This window comes from Elgaria multicarinata, chromosome 5 (assembly GCF_023053635.1).
Source record: "Elgaria multicarinata webbii isolate HBS135686 ecotype San Diego chromosome 5, rElgMul1.1.pri, whole genome shotgun sequence".
Classification (NCBI taxonomy): Eukaryota; Metazoa; Chordata; class Lepidosauria; order Squamata; family Anguidae; genus Elgaria; species Elgaria multicarinata.
Window position 1 is genome coordinate 33,777,757 of NC_086175.1, and position 17,927 is coordinate 33,795,683.

Genomic DNA, 17,927 nt, shown 5'->3' on the forward strand with positions numbered 1-17,927 from the left:
CTTTATACATGTGTGTATTTATTTATTTATTACATTTTTATACCGCCCAATAGCCAAAGCTCTCTGGGCGGTTCACAAAAATTAAAACCACAATAAAACAACCAACAGTTTAAAAACACAAATACAAAATACAGTATAAAAAGCACAACCAGGCTAAGTGTACACATGACTTATAGTCCCATCACAACTAGCTTTGCCTTAATAGAGCTATGCATTATAGTTAATTCCTTGTGTTGACACCGTAAAACAAATTGTGGAGTTTTGCAGAGATGGGACACTCATTTCAAGTAAAAGAGACAGACAAAAAGAATCTACAAGTATGACTCGTCAAAGAAGAAAATCACGTAAAATATAATCTATCATACACAAAGGGGATAGAAGCATGAATGTGCTTATAATTAACTGCAATTTTGTAAATATTTTGTTTACCTAGAAACAAAGCTTATGTTCTATTTAAATCTGAGGTTTTGTGGTATAGACAGGCCTCTCGTTATAAATTCTGGATCTGACTGTAGGGGTTAAAGTGACTTATCTCAAGCTTCGTGTGGAATTCTGAAATGAAAAATGAAGAAATTAAAATACTTTTATTTCTGAAGGTCTATGATGCTCTGAAATGAAATTTAACTTTAACCATTTTATTTTACAATAATGTCTAGGATGTTATAAGCATAAACTAAATGTGTGCTAGAGGAAATTACCTCTAATTTATCCAATACGTTTCTGGATTTTGGTGGTGGGGATTTTGCATGAGTAAATTCCACCTAGTCAGTGCAATTATTAATTTCTGGCTCAGTTCAGACAACACATTTCTCAACTGTGGTTTTAGAACTCCACGGTGGGAAAACTCCATGCAATGGTGGAGGTTTTTTTGGAAAACACTCCACACAGAATATCCACACTGTGCAGAGGAGAGTTCCTGCACAACTGTTGTGTTGCATGTTGTATGGTGAGCTCCGTGGACTTTTCCGTTGCGTTAAGTTGACTTTTCCCACTGGCTATAGAGTTCCCTGGCAAGAGTGACTGACCCATTAGGCTGAAATAGGCAGAGAGGTGAATAGATGAGATCTTCAAGGCCATAACAGAGAGATCCCAGTTATGCTAACAACTCCACTGCTGTTACAGAGAATGAGGGTCAAGGGGTAGGGAAGTGTTAAATTTTGGAAGAGGGAAATGAACTCTTGGAAGAGGCCAGTTTCTCAGGTGATGAACTGATATCTTCATGTGCCAAGGATTTGACTCCAGAGGTGCCACTATGTATAAAAGTCCAGAGGTGACTCCAATTTTCTAAAGGGAGTTTATGCCTCAGGGGTAATGCTGTGTTTTTTATGGCAAAACTGATTACCAATAATGTGTATCTGGTAGGGACAGTATATTCTTGAGACTTGCTGCTGACATTGGAACTCCGCTATTGGCATCCTTCCATCAAAAACAGTAGCGGCTTACTGATGGAGGAAAGCAAGAGGAGGATTTTTTTGGGCTGGCCTCAACTAGCTTTTGAGGAAATCTTGGTGTTCCTTGTATTGGTAGCATTTATTTATTTACTTACAAAACAATTCGCTTATTTTCTAAGCAGTGGCTTTCCTAAGATCCCACCCAGTTAGTTCATGAGTAAGACAAGAATTGGGGTTTTCTAGTTAGCGTGCTCTTGTCCATTCCACCGTAGTGTCAGCCTCAGGCCACAACAGCAATGGAAAGTACAGGAGCATGGTCTGGCTCAAAGGAGTTTCCCCCAAAAAAGACTAGTATGGCAGTAGAAACATTCTCACAGAGCATTTTCGTGGTCACCCGCAAAAGATAAGAGAAGTGAAAGCACAATGAAGAAGATGCATGACTCTCAAGTTTGTGAAAAGAAACAAGGAAACATTCTCCGCTCATCCTCCTTACCCACCTCAGTTTCCAAAAGTAGCAGTAGCTTTCTCCTCAGAATTGTTCTCTGTAGTCATTGAGATGATGATGATGATGATTGATGATGATACTTGGAGAGTACATGGAGCAGGAGAAAATTGTGTACTTTGAAGGAATGAGTTAGAGAGAGAGAGAGAGAGAGAGAGAGAAAGAGAGAGAAAGAGAGAGAAGGGAGGCTGCCTTTATTTGCATCAACAGAGGATCTCTACCTTTAACAAAGGCATAAGAAGCAATACTTGATAGGTGGGTTTTTTTCCTCATATGAAGATACAGTATTGGGGGAAACTGCACCTGTTGAATTCTGACTGTGGGCCATGCTAGGCATGGCCTCAGCAATCGTTTTTTTCTTTAACATTCATAAAGCACTGCCAATCTGCCTAAGTACTAGATACTAAAATATAAGTCCGTCAGCCAGTCATCACTTGCAGGCTTACTATTTAATCGGCACAATACAAAAGGAAAATGGGGAAGGAGCAAGAAAGAAAGCAAATCCATGTATCCATTCTTGAAATTATTAGTCTGACTTGGAAGTGGTGGCTATAATGTTTGAACCAGGGACAGGCTGCTTACATTATATTTTGGAATTTTCAGAAGAAAAGATAGTTTAAAGAGCTTGCTTAAACGAACTAGTAGTGAGGGGCATCTGCTTTCATACCCACTCTATCAACAGTCCTCCTATGTCCCGCTCTAGGATTGCAGGCTAAAGTTGAGAATTTGGATAGCACCAGGCAGAGTCTGTTAACCAGGATTATAGTTTAGAAAAGAGGAATTTCATGGGTTTGGGTCCAAAGAGATGGCAGCACCAGAAATAAGTCTGTCTATACACTTGTGGCAGAGACATGTTCTCTATCTTGGACCTGGTTTACATGAATAAACCGGCATGAGGTGCAGGCTCATGTACTCCCCTGCCCTTCACACATGAGCATAGACAATTAAAAGCTTCCTGGTTAGCAACAAACTGTGTCCACCTTGGCAAATAGTAGTTTGTGCAAGCCACAGTTTGCTAACAAATCAGGATATCATACCAGGGAAGAAGAATGATACAAGTCCAAGGCTCATGCCAGGTTGATCATTCCGCAACAAACTCTGGAGTTTTGTTACATCTATTATTTTAGCCTAGTTTATTCTGTACATACGGCTGCTGCCATCAATTGTAGTATTTTAAACATGGCCATTGCAGTCTTGTGCATCCTTTTATAGGAATAGAGCAGTAAATAAATAGATGCAAATATTTATTTACAGGTAAATAAATACATATAACATCACTTTTTTCTTTGGGCATATCTCTATACATTAACCATAACAAAATGTGGAATGATTTTTCATACATGCATTACTGTTGTTTATGATTTTTAAACAATTATAATGTATTATGCTATATATTTTCATATGATTCTATTAATACTTCCCAATAACTAATAACTATTTCAGTGGTAATGAGTGCTAACATTACAGCTCTTTTACTAGTCTTTAAATGTTTACTGATTTGCACAAGCTTATTAAAAAAAACATGGCAAAGTTAACCTGAACTGAATCCCTACCCCACCACAGTTAACTTTGCCATGTTGAATTATTCTTGTGAATGGGCAGGTCTGCATTGTGAGTCTCCGTATTTCGGTTCAACCAGCTTTGGGAGGACATGAGTTATCATGCTGTGGAGACACTTTGGGGTATTCGTAAGAATAAGATCAGTATGTGAAAAAAGTTCGAAAAACAACATTGACTTAAATACTTGAAAAATATGTGTTTGTGTCTTCAGATTGCACCAACAAATAGAATTGTTTTATGTTAACTTTCCCCTCCCGCCCCAAAGGCCCCAAATTCATGATGCTTGAATATTGAGGCTCATTTCTTCATGCTTGCTTGCTTTTCTCCAACCTGATTTTGAAAAATTGCACCATTCCAGGGAATCAGTATAAATTATTTGGTTTTGTAAACACAGCAGCTCAAGAGAAAGCATCATTTTTTATTATTAAAATACAACATGTCTCCTGTTTATAACCTTTATAATGAAATTTTTGCCAAATATTCTATGTATAAAAGCCAGTTTCTAGTTTCTGTTTCTTGGTTGCATCAAATGCGACCAAGAAAAATGGACCATGCAGAAGAAAGGTCAAAGAAAGCCCTCACCCCTGCCCTACTAGATGGGCATGTGCCGAGTAAGGAATGAAGTTGAGCTAGTTCTCTAACCCTTGCCCAGTGATGGCAGGAGCTTTAATGATGGACCAATAGGTGGTGTAGATTGGAAGCAGGCAAGGGCCCTCCTCTTACTCTCTGGGGCTAATGTGTGTCTAATGCTAATTTGTGGGCAGAAAGAAGCTTCCAATCATCTTTGAAATGTTGTTGTACTTAATCTAGGCTCAGAATTTAACATTCTAATAGGTGTTTAGATGTAACTTAATTATTCAAAATGAGTCAAGGGAGAGCGACTGAAACTCTCTCTTAAGAATTCTATTGACGTCCTGATTTGCATTGTATTTTGTCTCAACAGCTTGGGCCCTGTGTTTGCTCTTTTTGTACCATTTTATTGCTCCATTCCAAGAGTGCAAGTGACACAAGTGCTAGGCCAATTTTCCATCACAAACAAGACACTGGTCTATATATTGGGTTTGCAGGTACAGTATATGTTGATTTGCTTGCTTTTCATTTACTTAGCTGTGCAGCACCTTCCATTTGCGCGCACTGTTTTCTGGAACACACTAGTATTGTATTCTGTTTCCATATATTTAGTGCTAAAAGCTAAAACAAATATTTCAAATGGGAACTTTTCAATAAATGCTGTAGTGTATGCTGCTAATAGGAACTAATTCGGCAAATGTTGCATGGGCTAAGTCACAGTAATATATAATGCATGTTGCAAGAGGTGGAAGAAGGAACTCAGTGAGTGCTCATTGTTTCTCCCCCTTCTGTACATGACAATGGGGAAGGCTGCTTTCTCTCTGCCTTTAGTGTTTCACTTTGTAGTGATTTCAGTGAGATTGTTCTTTCTGTAATTTAAGAACAATTTAAGTTACAAAATTGGAGCCTACTGGGGATTGTGGGGCTTGAACTGGGAGCCTTAGGGATGGGGACCTAGCCTGGTGAGTCACCTGAGTTGACCAGACCTACTATAAATATTAGGATCCTAAGCCTGCAGTCCTATGGTGGTGCCCATAAGCCTCCAAACTCAGAGGCTTATGGCCATCCTATGCAGAGCAAGAGGAGCAGCAGAGGAGATTTTTGCCTCTGTGTTCCTCCTAATCTGCATTTGGGCTAGACGGGCTTTTTTGCCTGTCTAGCTAGGTTGTGTTGGAGTGGGAGGGAAGGCAGTGGGGAGGCCTTGGTATACATCATATCCTGGCTTCCCCAGTCCCCTCCCCATCCACTGGCACACTCCCTTTACCCCCTCTCTGAGGTCGCCTTTGTGGCACGGTTCTTTCTGCACTGGCTTTGAGGGAGAGGGGATTCCTGGATCTGCAGTTAGAGCCTGTGTTCTATCTTACATCTAGGAATCTGACTTACCCTGTGGCACCTAGACTGCCCAGGGGCCATAGGATTTCTTCCTAAGCTATCTTTTGAATGGTTAAATAGTTGTATGGTGCCTAGAGAATGTGTTTTAAATAATTGTACAATGCTTAGAGAACTTGTTTTATAGGTGTCTTCTAAATGCAAATAATAAATAAAGGAGCAGTGAATTCTGCTTGGTGCATTTCAGCTTCCAACTGAGGCTGCTATCCTCAAAACCCCTAAGGTATAGTGCACTTTCCAGTTCTAGAGTTGAGTGTAGCCATCCATGGCCACAGCCTAGCCCTGATAGAATCATTAATTTTTCCTGACTCAGAAAAAAATAAAGTATGCATACTGTGAAGTCCGTTATTTTGATTAATCTTTTTTCCTCTTACCACTAAAGTGACAACTGTTAACATTTAGGCTAGATAATTATCTTAGCTTCAGCTTCCCTTGCTTTAATTACCATCTTATCACAACAAGCTAGTAATGCTGCCGTTAACACTTCATTATAAGCATCTATGAGTCTGTAGCAACAGAGATCATAGTGATTATGTGGTTTTGACATTTCTCTTGCAGGCCAAATAATTGGCCAACAAATGATGCCCATTCAAATATTATTGAACCTGAAAATGATATGCTTCAAAAGTTCTAGAAACATCAAACAGCTACACAAACTATAACATGATTTACAAAAGATGTATGCAAAATTGTAATAAGCTCTTCCTTTACACAATTTTAGCTAGTCTGAAAACTGCAACTTCTAGTGGAAATTGACAGTTTTTATTCATCTGTCTCATGTTCGTTTTGAAAGGGAGGGAGGAATGAATATGCCAGTATCAGATTATTACTCATGCCTGCTTCTATGTCCATAGTTTGTTTGGGGGTTTTGTTCTTTAATACGCCTCTCCTTGGCTTAAGCAACTTATTATACCTAATCTATCTTCAGCTTTATGTCTGTTTTTCTGTACTTCTCTTGATTAAAAGTATTTTACATCTTGTTTTTAAATAATAGAAATGGGAAGATGTCCTTTTGCATGTGTTTTCATAAACTAGTTTCTGAGCTGAGTGCAGTTAGAAATGATTTCTTCTTATCTGTTTCCCTTAAAAAGACTTGTCTTCCTTGCTTAAGTGGCTAACAAAGAAAATTAATTTTGTTCATTCTTTCATTGGATTCTGGAGGAAAAAAATGTGTCTGATCCTGTTACATTTTACAACATCAAAAGTGTCAGCAAATTTTACTGTACGTTTTTTAACTGTATCAGTCCCACTTCATTTCCATAGCTAACTGAACCCAATCCCTCACCCCATCACTATAATGCTGTATTACGGAACCATTCTCATTTAAAGTGTAAATCTTGTTGTCAATGTAGGGTTTTCTTTGTAATAGTGGGGTAGATTTGTTGCTTGCTTCATTCCTCTTTGTTTGAATCAGTTACTCCCACAGAGCTACTTTTAATGATAACTGTTACTTTATACCTTGTGTAAGATAGCAGTAACCAATGTACAATCTAATTTACATTTAAATTATACATTTTTATCTTGTAGCTTTTAACTTCTGGGTCTTACATCTGGATTGTAGCTTTAAGTGGGTTGGTAAGTATAATTATTTTATTACTCCTTTCATTCTTTTCAATAAGTTACAGTGCATGCACTTCTTTAATGTTTACTACATATACTTCTTTCTTTAACATTTACAGCTTTTGCAAAATACAATCCACGTATGTTCAGCACATAATCCTTGACTGTCCACTCCCCATACTTATTCCACCCTCCAGTAAATATGTCTTTGCCTATTGTTATTTTGTTCACAGTCTTCTCAATGTGTTGGTTTAGCAGTGTATGGAGATACAAAACTCTTATCTCATTCAAATTGTATTGTTTATAGCCAATGGCCATTACAATATAAACACAGAAAACATATTTGTAAAACATTGAACAATCAAAACAGAGGGACACTGCTAAGGCTGTAGAATACAAGTAATAAAATGTTAAACATTTGTTTAAATTAAAACAGAACTCCCTTTAGCTTTTGTCACTGGTATTGTTCAGAGAAGCCCCTCTTATCTTTGTTGCACCTAGTGCAAACAGAGCTACTCTATAGCAGCCATCTGATCTTAAGGTCATCTTCTAGGCCTTCTAATGAAGTCTGGAAAGGGAAAATAAACGTGACCCTAGGAGAGTTATATAGAGGACAATGTAAAATATAGTGCAATGCATCTTCAATTTGGCCTGCTCCAAATATTCAGAATTGATCTTTTGCTGGCTTTTTAGAAAATCTAATATTTAGAAAATCCAGATATTCAGTGTGCATCAGTTGGAATCTAAGTTGGGTAAAAGCATAGCTTACAGGGGAAAAAAGGTTAATTCCTTCAAGGAACTGGCCCTTTCATGATTTTGTTTAATTTTTGCATACCAAATAGCAGACTTACAGTTCTTTATATATTCAAAATCTCTTTTACCATCTTCAGCAAAGATAATATCATGCATCTTAGAAGCAGATGCATCCTGCATTGCTGGGGTATTGAATAGCTCTGCATCAAATCTGCAAAATTGCACCCAACCTTCTCTGTTCCATAGATCCAGAAAGCACTGTTTTGCTAAATGGTGGTCTGGCAACAGTGATAACTTTTTCCATTACAGTATTATGGATTTGTGTATACGTGCTTTTTAGAGAAGGAAGACCCAGTTCACTCCTCAATAGTGTACCAGGTGTGCTATGTGCTACTGCCAGGAGCAGCGCAAAAACTTACTTTGAATTACATCATGCTCCTCTCTGCAGTGGCTACCCCAGATCACTGCTCCGTGTAGTTGCTGGGACAACTGTAGTTATCAGTGTAGTTATCAGTGACTTTTAACATTGGTTCCACCTTAAGTGGTGGCCCTCAGTATAATAAAGTTTATTTATAGGGCCCAATGATCGGGCAGCTTAAGATGTAATTGCCTCTTAAGTGGGTATGCCATAGGGTATTTCCAGAAAAATGGAGCCCTAAATATTTGAATAAGTGACCCTGTTCTATCTAGTGTCCATTTATGCTGCTCATACCTTTTGGCAATCACAACCACTTTAGTCTTACTGTAATTAATAGATAAACCTTCTTGCTTACAATAAATCCCAAATTTAGTAAGCAAAACAAAAAGCTTTTGTACAAAGATACTTTTGATATGTATCTGTTTTTCCAGATAATTTACTATACTTGGTGTGTTAACACTAATCCTAATCCACTTCCAGTAGATATCTCAGCCTTGAAACTGTTGGGAGGGATAGCCACATAGCAGGGTATTGTGCTGGTATCTATTTTAAGTCTATAGCAAAATGTGCTGAAGGAGCTGGGGGTGCAGGAATGCACATAACTACCTGAAATTAATGGAGGAGAAATTAATGAAATGGTGAGTTATTGTTGCTCCTGACCCTTCCAAAGTAACACAGTGGCAGTGGAGTGGTGGCCAAGAAACTACTCATTCGAAACTGAACCTTTCATGGCAGCATTGGAGAGCCCTTCTATATATTAGGCTGTGGTACTTGTCACTCTGTGTTTAGAGAAATTACTAAACTATTGTTTGTTAGCTTAACTCTGGCATATTTCTACATTTGTACCTGGCTAAGCTCACTAACTATATTTTGTTTGGGGCCAAGGAACAGGAATCTGAAAACATGGTTTGAAGCTGGTTTGTGAATCTCAGCTTGCTGTAATGTTGGTTTGTGATTTCCAAACTCAGTGTCCTGGTTTAATCCTAATTTGTTGGGTTGCTCTGCCTGGCTACAAAACTGTGAGGGAAGAGCAACTCAAAAATGAAACTACTCACATGACTAGGAAATTCTTGCTGGTGCTTTCACAGACATTTCCATCTCTCTTCTCTGTACCATGCAATAGACTCCTTTTCCTCCCTGATTACTAACAAGTTTTCCCCTCTCCAGCTCAGCAGCCTTGCAAGGGATTTTTTTTAAAGGAACCACAGACACTTTTACCTATATCTAACAAAAGCACACCTTATAGCACATAGTAACACGCAATAGCACACATTAAGAGCACACGTTTATTCTTAACAAACTATTCTAACAGTCCAATAGGTGCAATTGTGCATTTTCAACAACCTATGGTTAAAACAGCTTAATTCTTAGTACTATGATCAAAAGCAACCAGTATTGCCTGGGCCACCTTTAATAGTGGTATGAGCAGCATCCAATAGAATCCCAAGACACTTACGTTACCATGTTGTGCACTGTAATCAAAAGTACCAATAGGTACAATAACTTGGATGTATTTTCTTATCATCTCAGTATTGTGCTTTATGTTTGGGGAAAATGGAATTTCCCCTGCAATGGATGCACTATCTGGATACATGTCTGGGTCTTCTACAACAACTGAGGTGTCAGTTGTATGCAACCTAACTTGAGAGTGAGTTGCATGGAATTCTGAGAGGCTTATTTCTAAGTAAATGTGCATAAGATTGGGCTTTGACTATTGAAAATCCCTTCAGCGAATAGAATACGCCGAAAAGTCCCTTTGGATGAATCTAATGTATTGTCAGAGAGTTCCATTGTTGTAGTCGTAGGGCATGTTTTCCATACCCATTGGTATTTTTCCAGATCATATGACTGAATATTTCCTTTTTCTGGTTGGTGAGGAATTGATCATAAGATTCGTATTGTATTGTACTTTAAAACAAACAAAAATTGAATACATCTTAAGGTATTCCCAGTTTATCTTCTGCAATATTCATCCTCCTATATCCAGTTGCTTTCTCAGCCCCCCCCCTTTTTTAAAAAAATACAGTCTGATAAAAGAAAAAGATTTTGGAGGTTCTGGTTGGTGAGGAATTGATCATAAGATTCGTATTGTATTGTACTTTAAAACAAACAAAAATTGAATACATCTTAAGGTATTCCCAGTTTATCTTCTGCAATATTCATCCTCCTATATCCAGTTGCTTTCTCACCCCCCCTTTTTTTAAAAATACAGTCTGATAAAAGAAAAAGAGAAGAAATTATAATTTTGGAGGTTCATGAAATTTCATATTTTTTTTGCGTATATCTTGCCCTTCAATGAAGTTCTTAGGCAGTCAACATAATTAAAAATATATAAATAGCCCAAAATTCTAGAGCAGTGATAAAACTGTGATTAGCTGAGCCAAATAAAGCTGACGTGCTGCTCACCATTGATAATGGAAAGTTGCTTATTCCAGATTTAAATTAGAATGAAGTAGTAATTGCCACAGATGGCAATGACTAAAGTTACACTTACCATCCACATTTATATTAGAAAATACAAGATTATGTCAAGGGCAATATTTTGATCTGCAAGCTGTATTACATAATAGTTATAGTAGGCATTACTAGGTTAATGTATTGCATAGGTCCCCAACACAACACCCATGGGCGCTGTGGCATTCACGAGCCCCTCCAGTGGCACCCATGGGCACCCACAAAATATTTTTAATTTTCTCCTATTTAATATACATACATGGACTTGTATATATCCACAGCAATAAATACATATGAAATGCATACAACTTTCTAGAAATTATACATATGTTTCAACAAAAGTGGACGAAGTATTCAAATAAGTATCTGTTTGAAGGTGGCATCTGTATGAAAGTGTTGTAAAGTCCTCAATCCATTGCATTATAGGAAGTGAGTGTTCATCCTTCCAGTGTTGTAATATCAGTCTTGTAGCTGTCAAAAGGGCGTGGAGATTCAATTTACACTGATCATTTGATAATTTCCATGATGCAGATAAATTATTTAATATGAGTGAATATTAAAGACTGCTTCAGTACATTTTTTTCTTTGTAATAAACTCCTCCCCAAAAGAAGCAACTAATGCATATTGCCAAAACATATGTTTAAAGGAATCATTAGATGTGTTGCACTACCAGCAATTAGACAAATTAGACAAATTCTTATTAAAGAGATATTGCGGTGTCCAATAGACATGAAGCAAACATTTTTGCTAAATAGAATGCAACCTAAGATCCATCGATACAGCAACTTTTGTTTCATGTAGATGCTAAAGCAGCAAGCCATTGATTAGGCATTGTCCGGGAGTGTTCACAGCAGTTTTTAAAATCCCCAAATGTGCCCATGGGTCCAAAATGTTTGGGTACCCCTTTGTATTGTATGGTCTATTTTTCAGATTTATGCCTGAAACACAACACAATAACCAACAGTTGATCAAATAGTCAACTCTGCACAATGTTGGTTATTTGTGCTGGTTATTTTGGCTGAATAACCAACCATGGTGTGAAAAAGTCCCAACAGACAACACAATAACCAACCATTGACTATTTAACCCACCATTGACTATTTAACCAACTGTTGGTTATTGTGTCATCCGAACCCAGTCATTCTTTCCATAAAATTAAGCCCTTTTTGGTCTTCAACTCGTACAGATGTTGCTAACTTGCTTTGCCTACATGATTACATTTATAATTACAACATTCCTATGGCTGGAGGAATAAGCTTTCTTATTAAAATGCAAGCTTTTAACAAGAAAAGTGAGCTTAGAGTTCATTTTATGACATCATTTTCCAGCTCTGTCGTCAATTTAACCTAGAAATGAGACTTAATTTCTTCCCCTCTTTACTTCCCCTTACAAGTTTTAGAAAGAGTTTTTTAAACTAACATACGTAATTTGTACACATCAATAAACACAAACAACTCTCCTAAAATAGATTCTATATTTTGCTCTCAGATTGCATGTCTTCCTGCAGCCCTTTTGGAGGGCATCGGGAGGAAATGGGTGCATTTTCCTCACACCTGAGAACACATCAGTTTGCAAACTACACAATGTTTCAACGTTTGAAGTGACTAGATCCTTTTCCTTCGAAGACAGTAACACTGGTCAATAAAAACCAGGCATAGTCTTAGTACTTTGGGTTTCCACTGAGCTACATCTATTGGACCATTCAGTGGTGAGATCTGTTTTATTGTCCTGTTTGACATTCAAATGTAATCAACATATAGCCCATTGACTCTTTTCATCCTTCTCCTCTTCTTCCACATCCCCAGGAGGACCAGTAGCTTGGCTGGTAGTCTGGCTGGAGACCCAGTGACAAGGCCATCACCCAGACAATATTTTGTGATTTTTATAAGATTACCTGTCTTTCATAAAACACAAACACACACCAAAGTGGCTAACAATATGATATATATTTTTTAAAAAACGCATAACCAATCAAAATAAAAGAAAGCTGTATCCCATGGTGGAAGCAGGGTGAAAATAGTACTGCACATGAGGCAACTGTCCAACAGTAGCTCGCTTTGCCTTGCCTCAGTGTAGTCTCCTTCCCTCTTTAGCCAGTCAGGTTGTGGCTCAGCCTGAGGAGACCAGAGAGAGTCTCTCTGAGAAAAAAAATTACATTGCCAAAGAGTGCAATGGGAAGAAATGAACAGTTCCTCTAATGAACATTCAGCCCTCAGGTCTCTGGGCTATCTTGCAGGCTTGGAATTTGAGGGACATTTCAAAGTTTGCTCAATTAATTCAGAAAAACATAGCCAACAGTTAAAGTCAGATTGGTACCAACTGATTAAAGTTGCCCAGTAGTATGGATTTTGTCATTTATTTATAAAATAGAATTACATGCATTATACTTTTGAAACTGCTACCATCATCCTCCAAATACCAGCATTTCAGCTCTGATGGTAATGTAGAAGCTAGTTTATTTTTCCAACTGATACCCTCAACATTCCATCTCTATATATGCGAATTTTGGATTTGGGGTAATTTTAAATTAGGGTAGATAACATAAGAGCCATGCTGGATCAGGCCAAGGATCCATCTAGTCCAGCATTCTGTACATACAGTGGCTGCCCAACTGCCCACAGGAAAACCACAAGCAGGACATGAGATGCAACAGGGTATTGTATCTAAAACTTCAAGTCATGGCTCTGTTTCTCAGAGCTTTTGAACTTTAAACCTCCCCCTAACCAGTGGTCTTTTCTGGACTGAGTAGTAACCATGTATTCCACAGCTGTGTTCACAGAGATTGTTTTCACACAGTTGCATGGACACTCTCTTACCGGCAGCAGGAAATGTTTCGAAAGCACAGAAAAAGTGGTGGCTGCAATGCTAAACCTCAGTTGCTAGGGGTGGAGAAAAAGAGACAGTTGGGTGCCCCCCTCCCTCGAAATGTCATCACCCTGCTGTGTCTCATGCCGGGACTGTCTTGCTTCTCCTTGTAGGCAGCTGTGCTGAATTATGGTGTGTTGTGGGCAGTGGGGAAGCTTCACCTGCCCTGGGCCCTCTCCCCAGAGATTTTACACACACTTTGTCAAGTGTTCTTCTGCACACAAATACTGAGGGGGCCTGCCCCACAGTTTGTGAATTTAGAACTTATAGCCCTGCTTAGCAACTAGGTTTACCAGAAGTCACTGAAAAGGGAATGGATATGGTGAGCCAATACCACTGCCTCTTCCTCTCCCAAATGCCCTGTTCTTAGTTCCCATTGCCACAGATACCATTCTCTCATGCTCCTCATTTGCCTCTTAATTTGCAACTGGATGTGGAAAGAGAAGGCAACGCTCATTAGGGAACTGGATTTGGACATACAGGGATACTTAACTGCTGACCCCTAACTTAGAGGAGTGGGAGTTTCAGACCTCTAATTTTTGTGCATCTTATATGATTTTGATTTTTAGGTACTAAATGTGATGGAACCGCTCAGCTTGACTCAGCGATTCCCCAGCCGGAGAAGGGGGGTCTGGCTCAGCCAGCCCAGACGCATGCCCCTTTACATGCCCCTTTAGGAGTCTAGATTCTCAAGGAACAACACCACACAGGAGATATGGACCAAACACTTTTATTCTTCACTCAAACACTCCTCCATAAGAGTCCACACATTAAGGTAAACACGTAAGAGGTTTGGGGGAAAAACATGGACAAAGGAATGACGCACTTCGGACAGCAGGGACTAATACCTCACCGTCATCCTTTTACACACTCAGACCAATTGGATTTGCACTCACTCCCCACTAACCACCCACCAGCCGTAACTCCGGCAAGGTCCCTTGCCACTTGTACCCAAACCTAATCTAAAACAAAACGAACACTTAACACTGCGACTCAACCTCTGTTGCTCACTTCGACTCGGCTTCACACCACTCGAACTAACTCTTTCCCTCAGCAGCCATGTGGGGCTTCTGCCATCCAGCCGGCCCGGCCTGGATGCTCTTACTCACCACACACTCACTGGACTCCTAACACCCATAGGAAAGAGACCGGATCTTTGGTTGCCCAAGCTTTTATCTCTTTCTGGGACCCCCTTGTCACCAGACCCACCCTGACCAATAGAAACCCCTTAGCAACCCACACCTCACCCGAAGGGAGGGGGAGTGCTCCCAGACATTGCACAGCTGCAACTTGTTACTCTCCCCCCGGTACCAGCCCGGGGAGGTGTTATCAGATGCCAGGCACTTCTCACATCATGGCCTTGGCATTTTACTTGCTACTCCCTTTTCGGACACAAACCCCTTTCCCTCTTCCCGGGATGAAGCAAAGATGTTCTCTCAAAGGGACCATGGGCCCAGCCCATGACACTAAAAAGTATTTATTTTTTAAATAAAAGTTTTCCATTAAAAAAAAACAATTCCCAAGGTGAGTCTTCTGTGAATTACAACTTTCTGTCTCTAGTCTAAGGTCAAACTAAATTCACCTCATCACACTGGAGAGCTGAAAGCTTGTATCTAGTTTATTGTTAACTTGCTCTTTACCAATTGCTGAAATAAACAAGAGAACCTCTTTTTAAAAAGTCAAGAATAGGGATTTTAGCAAAGCATGGACAAGCCCTTTTCTTCCAACCATTGTAATCCCTCAGTTGAAAAAGCTTTTCACAGTGCTTCAATGCTACCAATCAGAAGTCATTGTGTACCTATTCCATCTTTTTTTTCCTTAATGGATATTTTGTGAAAAGAAAAGTGATAAGAAATGGAAGGAAAACAGAGGGTGGCACAGTAAAAGCCTTGTCTGGAAGCACCCTCAGTTTAGTATTGCCTTTTCAGCATACCCCCTGAAACAAACTAATTGCATCACTTCCATGATTATAATTATAATTAAAGCACCATGCCTATGGCTGAAAGAAAAGGCACGATTCCTAGCAAAATGCAAGCTTTTTTTTTTAAAGGCGGATATACAGTATAGTTCATTTTATGATGAACTCATTTTCCAGCTTTGGCGTCATTCAATCAAACCTGGAAATGAGAATTAATTTACTTCCCCTTGCAAGTTATATAAAGAGTTCTTTAAAATAACAGACGTATTTTGTACGCATCAGTAAAGGCAAACAACTCTCCAAAATTAGAACCTTGATTTGGCTCTCAGTTTACATGTCATTACTACAGTTGTGCTGCAGCCCTTTTGGGGGGCAGGGGATGGGAGCCACATGTGGTGGGAGGAAGGGAGGCACACCATTGTTGCAAACTCTACAGTATTTCAGGAGTGATCAGTTCTTTTTTCTTTGAAGATAATTACACTGGTAGGTGAAAAACAGGTATAATTTTGGTGCTCTGGGCTTGCCCCCAAGTTACATTTACTAGTCCATTGACTTCAGTGGAGGAGTCATACCCAATTTGCCTCAAGTCACAAAATTTGACATCGTTCATTGCTGTAATTCAACAACAAAAAAGATCTGCAGGCACAAGCTAGTCTCTTCCCTGCTGTTGGCAATGATGCAGGAAAGAGACACATGCATACATAGGGCGGCATGTCAGACAACCCTGAAGTGTATTCAGGATGCGGGTTAAGCCCGACAGGCACGGACATAAACCAGTGGCAGCAAAGCTGTAATTTACCCTTTGGGACTTAACTTTTTATATTGTTTTCTTTGTTTAACTTAGTGTGTGGGTGTGGGTGTGCACTAGACTACAAATAAATTTTCACTTTAAGAAGATTATTTTTAGGCTCTCGTAATGCAGTACTTTAGTCCCATTTTAGGCCAACACTACTTCACTTGTTTTTCTTTTGGTAGCTGGTTGATAGCTGATATTTTTGGAAGAATGGACAGGAAAATTAAGGCTTTCATTTCTGTTTTTGAAACAAAGAAATGCTTACACTGATTATTTGGACAGATGAAGGGAAGCAGTCTTCCTTGACATCCTCTGAGAGATGTAACTTCCTTTGTATGGAGACAAAAGCACATGAATTGAATTTGGCATGGCTTCAAGCTATACTCTGTAAAATACATAAGTAGTCAGACCCTTGGCAGCTTCCACTTGCCTGCTGAAATATTTTATAACTCCTTTGGGAGAGAAAGAAAAATGCCTGTTGTATACTAACACTGATGCTATGGAATACTCTAGTAAACATCCGTCTGTTTTTACTAGCCTGTGTGTTCATGTCCTGGCTTTTTTAATTCTAACCTTCCATCTTCCTTTAAAGGAAGGTGATTATAAGAAATGTGCTATTGTCTTTTGTGTGAAGTGTCCACTTAGTATAACAAATGGCTATATTTGCGAAGTATTTCTTGAGATATTGGGGGGATCTACACTACTGCTTTTAAAGCACTTTAAAGCACTTTGAAAAGGTTTTGAAAACTGTATATGCAGTGTGTCCTGGGCCCCAACAGTTGTCAAAACTGTTATAAAGCCCTTTAAAGCAGTAGTGTAGATCCCCTGCAGGTTTCTGAAGGTTTCTCCTGATAATGGAAGTGTTCTTGTGGTAGAAAACAGTATCAGATCAGTTGAAATCCTAGCCCTGGGACCATTTTTATGTATATTGAGTAAATAAGAAGCAAGATAGCATTTCAGTGGTGAATAGCTGACAAAGTCATCTTTTCAAGCATCAGAGCTATCTGCACTGTCTTGACTGCAGTTTTGTTGAGCAGATTCAACAGCTGTGAAGTGACCTTAGATCTGTCCTTTATTAGATGGTTCAGTGTCACTTTTTACCATGTGAAAATGGAGCATGATGGCTAGAAATATGTTAAAATAAAAGCTGTCATTTTTCGGCTTCTCATACAAGTTTTTAAAGTAATGTTGAACATTTTACCTTCCTATTTAAATACTAAAATGTACTTGCATTTTCTACAAACCCTGATTTTTTTTCCTCCTAGTCTATATACTATACTAAATCACATTGAATTAGTTTGAAGTATGCTTGAAGGCATAGGTTACTGGACTGCTCTCATGTCTTGTCACAAAACAAGAATTTCAGGCATTTGGAGGTGTTTAAGGTTATGCTTGCTTTGTTTGTGGTCCAGTCAATAAAACCTGCAGTTAGTATTTGTGGTTTAGTTAGTAAATGTTGTCAAACATGTTTCCAAAAGGTGTTACATGGTTTGTGTTTTCAAAGAATAATACACCAGCATTTCAAATTTCTTGGCACATGTGAGCCGTGTGTCAGATTGATATTTTATCCTACATACAAGCTTACCGGGGGTGGGGGTGGGGGGAGCTAATTCTATATCATCTTTAAATCACCCTGAACATTTTGCATGTTCTGCTTCCTTAATATCAGTTTATAGGGTTAATTCTGGCACTTTAAATTTATTCCCTGCTCTGCCCCTTAGACTGGTGTGGTGATAAGTAACTTTATAGAGTT

The 17,927-nt window shown here is 38.9% G+C and overlaps 1 protein-coding gene across 1 annotated transcript in view; it reads left to right on the forward strand.

The window, feature by feature from the left end:
• Positions 1-17,927, forward strand: part of UBAC2 (UBA domain containing 2) — an 89,689-nt gene that overhangs the window by 45,282 nt on the left and 26,480 nt on the right. Inside the window, exons 5-6 of the mRNA XM_063126112.1 lie at positions 4,397-4,520; positions 6,940-6,987. Of these exons, the coding sequence (XP_062982182.1) occupies positions 4,397-4,520; positions 6,940-6,987 (172 nt within the window). The remainder of the gene's footprint in view (positions 1-4,396; positions 4,521-6,939; positions 6,988-17,927) is intronic.